General features: G+C 41.0%; 1 protein-coding gene across 1 annotated transcript in view; it reads left to right on the top strand.

Annotated features, from left to right (window-relative positions):
- LOC145401301 (uncharacterized) overlaps positions 1 to 12,103 on the top strand; it is a 459,641-nt gene that overhangs the window by 338,522 nt on the left and 109,016 nt on the right. The window contains exon 10 of the mRNA XM_080273632.1: positions 5,129 to 5,241. Within this exon, the coding sequence (XP_080129758.1) occupies positions 5,129 to 5,241 (113 nt within the window). The remainder of the gene's footprint in view (positions 1 to 5,128; positions 5,242 to 12,103) is intronic.

The raw sequence follows: 12,103 nt of genomic DNA, 5'->3' as shown, positions 1-12,103 counted from the left end.
ACACCAGTGCCCTCGATGCAGTAGGTCTGTAGCAAAAAGTGCACAAGCACTGAAGTGCGCCTACTGCAGTGAGTGGGTTCATATAGCTTATGAAAATTTGGATGCAGGTGACTATCCATTTATGAAGAAGAGCCACCAGCTGGGCTTTCGCTGGCTGTGTAGCTAATGTGTTGCACCAGCGGATGAGGTCTTGGTTGGTGGAGGAAGTAGTGTAACCAAGAAAGAGTTTAAAGATAAGGTTATTGGCCTGATCTTTCAGGCAATTAGAGATGTTTCAAACAGATTGGAGGAACTAGACCAAGGTCTCATCATCCATGGCAGTCACGCAAGATCAGGCCAAGTCATTTGCGGATGCTGTTCGCGGGTCTCTCTTGGGGGAAGAGAAGGATCTGCCTGGGGGCGTGATTGAGATCAGTGCTCGTGGCCAGAAAAAAGCCATTCATAGTCAACATGTACTGATTGTGAAACCAAAGAGTGGTGCTGATGCCCTAACAAATCAGATGGGACCAGAAGACATCAGAAATATACTTAACTCAGTACTGGTTGATAGCTGCCTCATGACTATGGCTGGTGGGCTGGTAATGAAGTTCCGTCAGTTGAGGCCAGAGGTAAAGCAACTGGGGTGCTGACTGATCATTTTGGCTCTGAGGGCACTTTTTGCTTATCAGAGCCAAAGAAGATGTTGCTTAAAATGACCGTGACAGGCCTTTCCTCTTCACTGGGTGACTCTGACATCATCCAAAACATTCTGAGAAAAAACAATAAAATTAAGATGGTCACTGATCAAGGTTTTACCCTCAACCTTCTCTTCACAAGAACAAGGAACGACACCAAAACTGCTGTCTTGAAGATGTCACCAGAGGTGAGATCCTCCATTGTAGAACAGGGCAATTATATCCGTGTGGATCTAACAAGATGCCGTGCATTCAACAGATTCTGGATTACACAGTGTTATCACTGTCAAGGCTTTGGTCATACATCTGAGAGATGTTCTAGGAAAAATGATGAACCTAAATACGTCTTTTGTGCTGGAGCCCATAAATCTAAGGATTGTAGTAATAGAAATTCTCCCAAATGCATCAACTGCTCGTCTTTAAGACATGAAGATGCTAATTCAAATTCACAGTCGGTTGCCCATTTTGCATGAAGTAGAGACTGTCCAATTATGATTTCCCATAGGAATAGATTGATTGAAAACACCAATTTTGACCATTGAAAAAACTGACTACGTCCCTCTTGAACCAGTTAAGGATGGGTCTTTAAAATATTCGTTCTATCCTTAATAAGATAGAATATATTAACGAAACCCTAAATCAGCACGAGCTTGACATTTTTTGCTTGACTGAAATCTGGTTGTATGAATCTGATATCGATATTATTCGTATTGCTTTGCCTAAGACACATTCTACTATTAGTATTCCCAGGCCTGCTGCTGACTATCCAGGAGGAAGCATAGCACTCATCTACTCGGCAGCACTTGCAAACGTTTTTCTCATTGACTCAGACCTGACCCCATCTTCTTTTGAATTTATGGAAGTATTAATAAATTTCCATCAGAATACAATTAGAATTGCAATTGTCTATCGACCGGGTCATCCGGGCACAGATGAAGGTTTTATGGAGGAGTTTGGGCAGTTTCCTGAAGTTTTTTTTTTTTTTTAACCTGAAGGACTTCTTGTTTGTGGTGATTTCAGTTATTGGGTTGACAGTCCAGAGTCAAAACCATTTTCTTCAGAATTCTTTGAGTTGATCACCCAGTACAATTTTTTCAATCATGTGAGTAATCCAACTCATGTCTCAAGGCATGTCCTTGACTTGATCTTGTCCCCTGTTGGTTGCAGGCGCGTATCAGATGTGGATGTTGACTCATTTGATCCCCCTCATCTCTGATCACTCTTAATTTTGATGTCCCGAAATCCCCTTCATATAAAAAGGTCATCAGGTTCAGAAATTACAGGAATGTTGACTGCCAGTTGATGTGTCTTGAAATTGATTGGCATTTAAACTACATTGATTCTTCAAATCTTTCTTCTGATGAATTGGTTGATATTTACAACAATGAGCTTAGGTCAGTTTTGACCGTTTTTGTCCTGAGATAGTAAAAACAATCACTGTACATGATAATTCTCCGTGGTATGGTCCATCCATTAATTCATTGTGTAGACAGCGTAGAAAGGCAGAACGTGAGTGGCACTTGCAGCGGACCGAAGTACAGGTCTCCCTCATTTTACACTGTATCGTTTTACGATATTTCGCATTTACGATCCTTCTTCTTTAGTACCAAGTGTTCATTTTACGATTGAGCTCCCTCGCATTTACGATTGGGCATGTGGAAACCCTGCACTCACAGGCAGATCAGCTGAGAGATGCGTGGCATACCCACCCCACCCACACAGTTTCCTAGGCTTTTGCCAGTCTCACCCGCGTGCTTGTTCAGCATACAACCTCTGTGCATCTCTGTGCATCAGTGCCCATGACATTACTATTTCTCCCGTTCTTCATATTTTGCACCCCTAGTGCCACCACCGTGATGTCTTGTAAACGCCCTGCAACAGCTGGTGCTGGTGATATGAAGCCAAAGAAAACAAGAACGTCCTTAACCCTGGAGTCTAAGCTTAATATTGTGAAGCAGCACGAAGCAGGTGAGGGGACAAACTCCATCGCTCATTCCATGAGTCTTGCACAGTCGACTGTATCGACCTTTATAAAGCATTCTGGCAACATTAAGAAAGTTGGGGAGACAAGCACGGCTCTACAACACATAAAACATCATCATTATTATTGCATATTAGATCACTTGTATGGGTCTTGGGTTCCTTATACACGAGTCCAGGAACATATCCCTATTTTTCCCATTAAACCTTAATTTTGCTTTATGATATTTCGGTTTACGATTGCCTTTCTAGGAACGCATACCAATCGTAAAACGAGGGAGACCTGTAACTCGTTTGCATTATGTTTTCGCGAGAAGAGCAGCCGTTCACACTGTAAAAGCCCAAAAGGCAAATTATTATCAAAATAAAGTTGATTCATGTGGTGGTGATAAAAATAAACTGTCTGCAGTTGTGAACAATTTGGTTGGTCGGAGGAATGTAATTGTTAAACCAACTTCTGTATCTGATGCCCAATTGGCTTCTGATTTTGCTTCATTTTTTACAAGTAAGATATCTCTCATAAGAAATGAATTAGACAGCAGTTCTCCTAGTGAAGCGTACTCAGTTGATTTCCAGCCATGGTGCACCAGGGATCATTTGCTTTCAACATTTCGTCTGCTGGATGTAAACAAAGTCAAATGTTATATCAGAGAACTTAATAAAACATTTTGCCAACTCGATCCCTGTAACATGTCACAACTGCCTGATGTGTATGAGCACACTGCAGAATTTATTTGCAACATAATAAATAGATGCTTCTTAGAAAGTAATTTTGTGCAGTCTGAGAAACGTGCTTTGCTTAGGCCCCTAATTAAGAATCCTGGCCTTGATGCCAAGAGGTTGACAAATTATCGTCCCGTCTCTAACCTGTCTTTTTTTAACCAGGATTATTGAGCGGGCCATACTCGATCAACTTGTGCCACTACTGGAACGCAACAGAGCTGTTCCTGTTGTTCAATCAGCATACAGAAAATACCATGCAACTGAAACTGCACTAACAAGGATTCATAGTGACTTGGTGGCAAACACTTGTAGTGGGATGTCCTCTCTCCTAGTTTTGTTGGATCTGTCTGCAGCTTTTGATACAGTAGATCATAAACTATTGTTGGATGACCTGTATTTTTATGTCATTCGTGATAGTGCCCTTTTGCTCCTCAAGTCGTATCCGTCGGACAGATCTCAGAGAGTGGTTGTTGATTATGCTAGCTCTGATTCTGCTCCCCTTCTATTTGGAGTCCCTCAAGGATCAGTTTTGGGTCCAATTCTATTTACTATCTACTCGAGTAGTTTATCGTCTCTACTTGATGCTTACGGTGTCCTATCTTTTTTAAGCTGACGACACCCAGCTCTGTTAAGATGTCAGATATCAACGATACTAAGACAAAGTTTGAATCTCTAATGTCTGATTTTAAGATTTGGATGGCTAAGAGGAAACTTAAGCTGAATGATGGTAAAACTGAGATCATCATCATCAGAGGAAACAGAAGGGGTGATGAAACTGACAATGCCTTGGCTTTGAACATTGGCATGTCACAGCTGCATCCAGTTAGTTCTGTTAGAAATCTGGGTGTTTATTTTAATTCAAAGTTAAATTACAAAAACATTTTAATCAAGTTGTCAGAGGGTGTAACTTGCATATCAGAAATCATTCCTCTGTGAGAAAATTCCTGAATAGACAGTGCCTCTTAACATTGGTCCATGCAGTGGTCTTGTCTTATGTTGATTATTGCAATTCACTGTGGGTTGGTCTTCCAAATAATATACTAACAAAAGTTCAGTCTGTGTTGAACAGGGCAGCATGGCTTATCTTTGGTCTCAGAACCCCCAACTACCCCATTTCTGATTGAGTTGCATTGGTTACCAGTAAAGGCTAGAATTGAATTTAAACTGTGTCTTATTACATTCAAGGTTCTTAAGTTTGGTGAACTGAAGTATCTTGCTGAATTGTTAAAACTCCCATCAGCACGCCCAGGTATGATGTTACGCAGTGAAGATGATTCCTTGTGTCTTGACGAGCCAGGAGCCATTCACCAGTCATCTTTCTCTGATCGTTCTCTTGTGTATAGAGCCCCTAGATTATGTAACAGCTTGCCATTGTCCATAAGACAACTCCCTACTGTTGAATCCTTTAAGAGACAGCTGAAAGCCCAGGAGAGAGGTACTATGACGGATTATTATAGGGTTTAATTATTGCCAATTTCATGTATATATGATGTAGCTTGTATTATATACGAGAAATGTCACAATTCTTATAATTGTAAAAATAATGTATGTGTGTTTAGTGCTAGTAAAATCCCGAAGTTAGATCTGACGCTTTTGGGAAACAAAAGGCCAGATTATTATTATTATTATTATTATTATTATTATTATTATTATTATAATTTTCTTAGATATGTCCTTGGTGCGACTGTTTACATACTATACATTGTTTGTTCACCTAGTCTTTAAAATATCCTATTCCTCTGCTCCTACAGTCCCAGATGCAATAGAGATAAAGTTCAAGATTGTCAACCTAGAGTTCTTCCAAGCCCTGGCAGACAGTGAATCAGATAGCTTCAAGGAACTGGCAAAGCCCCTAGAAGAAGAAGTGAGTCCCAACCACTGAGCTGTATGATATGGAGAAGCTATCTCCACAACGGGCATGTAGCTTTGGCTACCACATTGAAACACCATCACTCGTCGCCTCCACCATGGAAATGCAGTCGGATCACTGTTCTTAGCTTGCTGTTTGTGTTTTGCTGTCACTCACATAAGCTAAGCAGTGGGCCATGGCACTATATTTTCTGAATTCATCAGCTGATTTCAAAAGACATGGGCTTCGGCGGTGTAGATAAACAACATCAGCACCGCCCTGGGCCCCTGGCGGCTGTTACACAGACTACGTGGTCCTACCCATGAGAAAGCCTCTCCATATTATAGAGCTCAGTGGCGTGAACACTGATGTAAATTTTTTTATTGAGGTTTCGTTTTTAGTTAATAAAATATATGCATGCTTCATACCATGTATTATGTGATGTTTTTGTCTTAACTACTTTATTTGTGTGTGTGTGTGTGTTTATTTAGTTGTATTTACCTAGTTGTGATACACAGGAAATGAGCTATGCTCATGGGGTCCTGTCTCTTTTTCTCAGTAAATCAAATTTTCCTTTGAACTTGTTTAAGTTTTTAGGCTGGACGATCTCTTTGTCCAGGCTATTCCACAGGTCTATGCATCTATATGGAAAACTATATTTCTTGATATCCTTCAAGCAACTCGGCTTTTTCAGTTTCATTCCGTGTCCTCTTGTTACTCTCCCATCCCATCCAAACAGATCTTTTCTATCAGTTTTATCTACCATACTCCCATCATGGCCCTGAACACTGCAATCATGTCACCCCTCTCTCTTCTTTCTTCTATGGAAGGCAGATCCAGCTTTTCCAGCATCTCTCTGTACAATAGATCTTCCAGGCTGGGGACCATCTTGGTTGCTGTTCTTTGTATTCTCTCGGTCTTGTTTATATCTTTCTTTTTGTGTGGGGACCACACTCCTGCCACATATTCCAACCTGGTGTGGATCATTGCCACTATCAATTTTTTCATCTCATCCGTGTAATGAAATGCCACTCTTATGTTAGTCAAGAGATTGTACATCTCTTTCAGGTGACAAACTATCCAGGACCAGCACTCCCAAATCTTTCCCTTCTCTCGCTTTTGTGACTGGTTCATTACCTGTGAAATAATTCAGTGATGGCCTCTTGGTACTTTTACTGATTTCCAATATTTTACATTTCTTTGCATTGAATTTCATTTCCCACGTTCGGCTCCAGTCGTGTATCCTATCCAGATCCTCCTTCAGCATCTTACAATCCACCTCAACCTCTACCTTCCACAAGATCTTTGCATCATCAACAAACAGACTTGCATAACTGTTCACTCCATCTACCATATCCATCCATCCATCCATCATCCAATCCTACCATATCATTTACATAAATCAGGAACATTACTGGCGCCAACACCGAGCCCTGTGGAACTCCACTTGTTACTTCCCTCCATCCAGACATCCTATCCTTTATTACTGTCCTCATTTGTCTGTCTCTCAAAAAGTCTCTCATCCATTCCAGGAGGTTCCCCTTCAGTCCTCCTATATGCTCTAGTTTCCACATTAGTCTTTTATGGGGTACCATGTCGAAGGCTTTCTCCAAATTTAAATACACACAGTCCACCCAACCATCTCTCTCCTGTAGCCCGTCAATCGCTCTTGAGTAAAAACTCAACAAGTTGGAAACACATGACCTTCCACTTCTAAATCCAAACTGGCTATCAGCCAAAATATTCATCTCTTCCAGATGTTTTATCCATCTATCTTTCAGAATTCTTTCGCACAATTTTGCGACCATGCTGGTTAGGGACACTGATCTGTAATTCAGGGGTTCTTCCCTGTTTCCTCCCACATAAATTGTTACCACATTTTCCCTCTCCCATTCACGAGGCACTTTCCCCTCTTCCAGAGAACACAGTTAAACTGAACCTTATCCGCTAGTTGTTTTCTGCATTCCTTCGGTACTCAGTTAGAGATTCCATCTGGTCCTGGGGCTTTCCATACATCTTGAGTTTCCAGTAATTTATACACTTCCTGTACGTCCACTTTTATATCTTTTATCACTACATTTCTAGTCACTCCCTCCCCTTCCACAAACTCCTTTTCTTTAGTGAAAACCGATTGGAAACATTTGTTCATTATTTCTGCTTGCATTGCTGCATCTTTGTAGACCTCTCCTTCTACTTTCAGTTTGGTGATTCCTTCCTTTTGTTTCAATTTGCCATTAACAAGTCATTAAAACAATTTGGGTTCTTCCTTACATTTGTCAGTTATACCTTTTTCAAAGTTCCTTTCTTCCTCTCTGCGTATTCTTGTATATTCATTTCTAGTTCTTTTATACTCTTCCTTTGATTTATTATTACCTCTCTTTCTCCATTTGTTCCATGCCATGTCCCTTTCTTTTTTTGCTATCATGCACCTTCTGTTAAACCAATCCTTCTTCCTGTTTTCTTTCCCACTTACTCTTGGAACATGTTTCTCCTCTCCCAAATTACAGAGGTCTAGAAAGAATCCCACTTCCTGTGCATCTCTCTTGTTTCTCTGTATTTTCTCCAATACGCGTTTTCAAAAAATTTCCTCAGTCCTGTAAAGTTTGCCTTCCCTTAGTTGTATCTTCCCTGCCTATAAAACTCATCTCTTGGCACTATGTTCCCTTTTATCATCTGGAACTCAATGACCACATTTCTTATAGGACACTGATATTTTAAATTTTCAACTACATCAGGTTCTTTAGTTAGTAGTAAATCTAATCTTGCTGGCGTATCGTCTCCTCTGAATCTAGTCTCTTCTTTGACCCATTGGGTCATAACATTATTCATTGCAATATTTAACATTATAATGCCCCAGGAATCTTCATTGCTTCCTGAATCCCATTCCTCCCAGTTCACCTCTTTACAGTTAAAATCCCCCATCATGATTATGTTATTGCTTTTCTCTGTTACTTTCTTGAGATAGCTCCTGATATTCATCGTCCTTCCATGCCCTTGTCTTAGGGGGAATGTATACCACTGCAATGTCTCTCTTGCCATTCTCTCCGGTTTCTAGTTTCATATTTATTGCTTCAGCCTTACCCTTTCCCAGTTCCACATTTTCCACACTGATGTTATTCTTCACTGCTATCATCACTCCACCTCCCATATTTTCTTTTCTGTCTCTTCTCCACAGTTTGTATTTGCCATCTCCCATATGGATGTCAAAATCCTCTCTTAACGTGGTCTCTATAAAGCACATAATATCCGGCTCATGTACCCTCAAGTAATCGTTGATTTCTAACCTTGCCGATATTAAACCATCAACATTAGTATAGGCCACTTTCCAACTTCTTTCGCTGTTCTTTATCCCTTCTTCTCTTCCTCTCTCCGTCGGTACCACTTCCTCAATTTCTGATCCATAACTCTCCAATAGAACACTGTCTTTTCCTCCATTCTCTGTTCGTTTTTTGCCTTTCCTTCCTTTAATAACTCCTTTATCTTAGCTCTTTCTTCCTCATTTGCATCTCTCCTTATCCAAACATTCTTGACCTCTTCCTTTTCTGTGTGTGTTTGTGTGTGTGTGGCTTTAGTGTGTGTCTGTGTGTGTGTGGTTTTAGTTCTTACCTGATTGTATCTTTACAGGAACGAGTCAGCCTTGTACTGTCCCGTGTATTAAACCATTTTTATTATTCATATCTTTAAATTTATGAATAGTTTTGGCACACACTATTTCACTCAGTGCATTCCACTGATCAGTTGCCCTATTTGGGAAAGTGAATTTCCTTGCGTCTTCATCACCCCACTGTATGCATTTTTTTTTTTTTTTGCAGTGCCCTCTTCCTTATGCTTCCCCATAGGTTATATATTCATTTATGTCTATTTTTTTCCCTGTGGTGCATTTATTTAGCAAAATCATGTCTTCTCTTTTCCATCTATCTTGTAATGTTGGTAGGTTCTGTTTTTCTAGTCTTTCTTCATAGCTTAAATCCCATAAGCTTGGTACCCATCTTGTAGTTGTCCTTTGTACTTTTACAATCTTATCTATGTGTTTTTTGAGATGTGTATTCCAGACTTCTGATGCATACTCTAGGGTTGGCCTGAGGAATGATGTTATTATGTTTCTCAGCATGTCTTCATTCCTGTATGTGAGTACTGTTCTCATAATAGCAAGCAGTGTATACATGTTCTGTACCTTTTCATTGATGTTGTGAGCCGGAGATAGTCTGTTATTGACAGTCACTTCTAGGTCCTTCTTTTCTGATATGTGTAGGGTTGAACTTCCTAGCTTATAATCCCAGTCTGATCCTTTTCCATTTTTACCAAACTTAATTACATGGCATTTGTCCACAGTGAATTCCATTTGCCATCTATCGCACCAGTCATGAAACTTTTTTCATTTTTCTTGTAGCTCTCTGCAAGAGTCCGTGTTTGTAATTCTGCTTGTATTTTTGCCAGAGCTGGGCACTGCAATGTAAAATTCAACTCCGCGGTCGCAATTCCTCAACTTCTGACCCTTATCTTTCACTACCACAATTCTGCAATAACCTTGGAATGTGCAGTTTCGCTACCTCAGTATCACAGCCGCAATCCAGTTTCACATTTTTCAATACAGAGTGCGCATAGAGGGGGGTAAATCGATTGGTAATGTAGTGAATTGTTGTATTTATAATCTGTTTATGACATTTATGATGTATTGTCACCAATACCTTAATGTATTGGGGGAAGGCGGTGGCTCAATCGGTAGAGAGTTGGCCTGCAGTCCTAACGGACCTGAGTTCAAACCCCACTGGGGCAGGGATCAGTTTAAGGATTTGAATTTCATAAATATCAGACTTTACTGATCTACCAGAAGACCCGCTGACATGTCATAAAAATACCCCCGCTAATGCCAATACACCAGTCCTGTATGAGACAAACCTAGCATGTATTGAGTATGGACGGTGGGTGTTAGCACCAAAGTGGTGACATGTAGAGGTGTGCAGTACGTAGGAGGACTACTGGGTCTTGAAAGCAGGCTGTGAAGCCTCTGCCCAGAGTTGGTCACGAAAAAAAAAAAAGAAAGAAAGAAAGAAAATTTACTGAAAACTTGCCCATTAGAGATATATTCCTCGGAACCATAATTTTGTTAGGTACTGACGTATACTCCAGGTGTATATCTATCACTTTTTATTTTGTGTTAGAGTTAGGGCACACCATGAAAATCTCATAATACTAATATTATAATATAATCATATCCTTTATTATACAAATAATATTACAAGGAAAAGAAACAGACTTTGTGCTACACGGGAAAATCAGTCTGGCCAGCAGCAGAATGCGGTCCATAGAACTTAAATAGATAATTCATAGAAATGTACTTACTCATGCAGATAATAAGTGAGTAGGACCATAAAAAAAAGTATTTTCAGTGATCATTACATTAGGCCGTAAGAGTGTCATCTGTCAAATTGTGGAAGAGCTGTGCATGATTAGCTATGCGTGCCACAAAATTGACTGCAATGCGGTCTTATAGTATATCGTATCGTATCGTATCAAATCATTTCCCCTGGTATCACCCATCCCTACTCCTAACTGATGCAGCAACGCCTCGCCCGCTGCCATTGCTGGCCAGGAATCCTGTTCAAGCTTGATATTCATGAGTCATGCTGTAACCTGTACTAACCAACACTGACCAGCACGTGGGAGATTGTGGACAGGATTGCGATTGCGGAAGTACTTCCGCAGTGCAATATTGCAAGTTTCGAACGAGTTTGCCGCAATTGCAATTCCGCAACTGAAATCATGAGGTCCGCTATTGCGGATTGCAGCAGTGATTGTGGAGGTGCATAGCTTTGATTTTTGCATCATCAGCAAACATATTTAGATAGCTTGCATTTCCAGTGTTGCTGTCAGTGTCTTTTATATACAGTCAAGCCTCAGTAAGTCAGGCACACATAACTCGGATCCCCGTGTAGGTCGGACAAGGGGTCGCTAAGTAGGCATCCGAAAAATTCAAAGTTGCGCCACCCCCATTCAAAAATCACACCCCACCACTTCTGCGGTGGAGTTTACCCAGCACCAAACTCTCACTGTTTACACTGACAGCAGTCACGCAGCCACATGTGTGATACTGTGCCCTGCTACTGTACTCTTGTTTTGCAGTATTTTCACGTGATTTTGCCTGGATTTACGTATCCAACTATGTCATCTCTTCAAAGTCTCTGAGTTGTAAGGGAGGCCTTCAACCTCAGCCAAGGCTCATCCGCCCTCACTGCAGCCTTCAGCCTCCAGAGCTGGTGAGGAAATAGAGCTGGACAACAGCTGTTCATCCTCAGAGTAATTCTAGCTCTGGGGACCCCACTAGCCACACAGGAATATCCATCATATCATCGCTCATCTCACGGTATGTAACGTCATGTAAAACATTTTCCTTTGCACAATTGTCATATATACATTGTTAACCCCTTGACCGCGGGGCGTCACTTTCGTGACGCTTGGGAGCAAGGGATCATACCGCGGGGCGTCGCTTTTGTGATTCTGTGTTATTTTGAATTCACCCGGGCTTCCAAGTGGGGGCTTGTATCATCTATCGGTACTGCCAATGTCCAACACTAGTCAGCACTCCTAATCTCATCTGTACTCCCATCCATTGTTGACAATTTAGCCATTTCTCCCCGTTCTTGACTCCCCTCCCTACCCCCCCTCCATTACCCTATCCTCTCGCCTGCCCGGCCGTGCTACGCTAAGTAAATCTTCCCTGGAATTTTTCACTGATTTCATCCATTGAAATAAGCCCTATGTCCTATTCTTATACCAAATAATATATACAAGAAAGAAATAAGGTAAGTGAGAGTGCCATACACCTGGAATTGGCTAATTATCACCTGACAACACCTCACGTGCACTCGTTCGCTAA

This window comes from Coenobita brevimanus, chromosome 6 (assembly GCF_032717465.1).
Source record: "Coenobita brevimanus isolate Jiangsu-jjx chromosome 6, ASM3271746v2, whole genome shotgun sequence".
NCBI classification, from domain to species: domain Eukaryota; kingdom Metazoa; phylum Arthropoda; class Malacostraca; order Decapoda; family Coenobitidae; genus Coenobita; species Coenobita brevimanus.
This window is presented reverse-complemented; position numbering and strand designations above follow the sequence as displayed.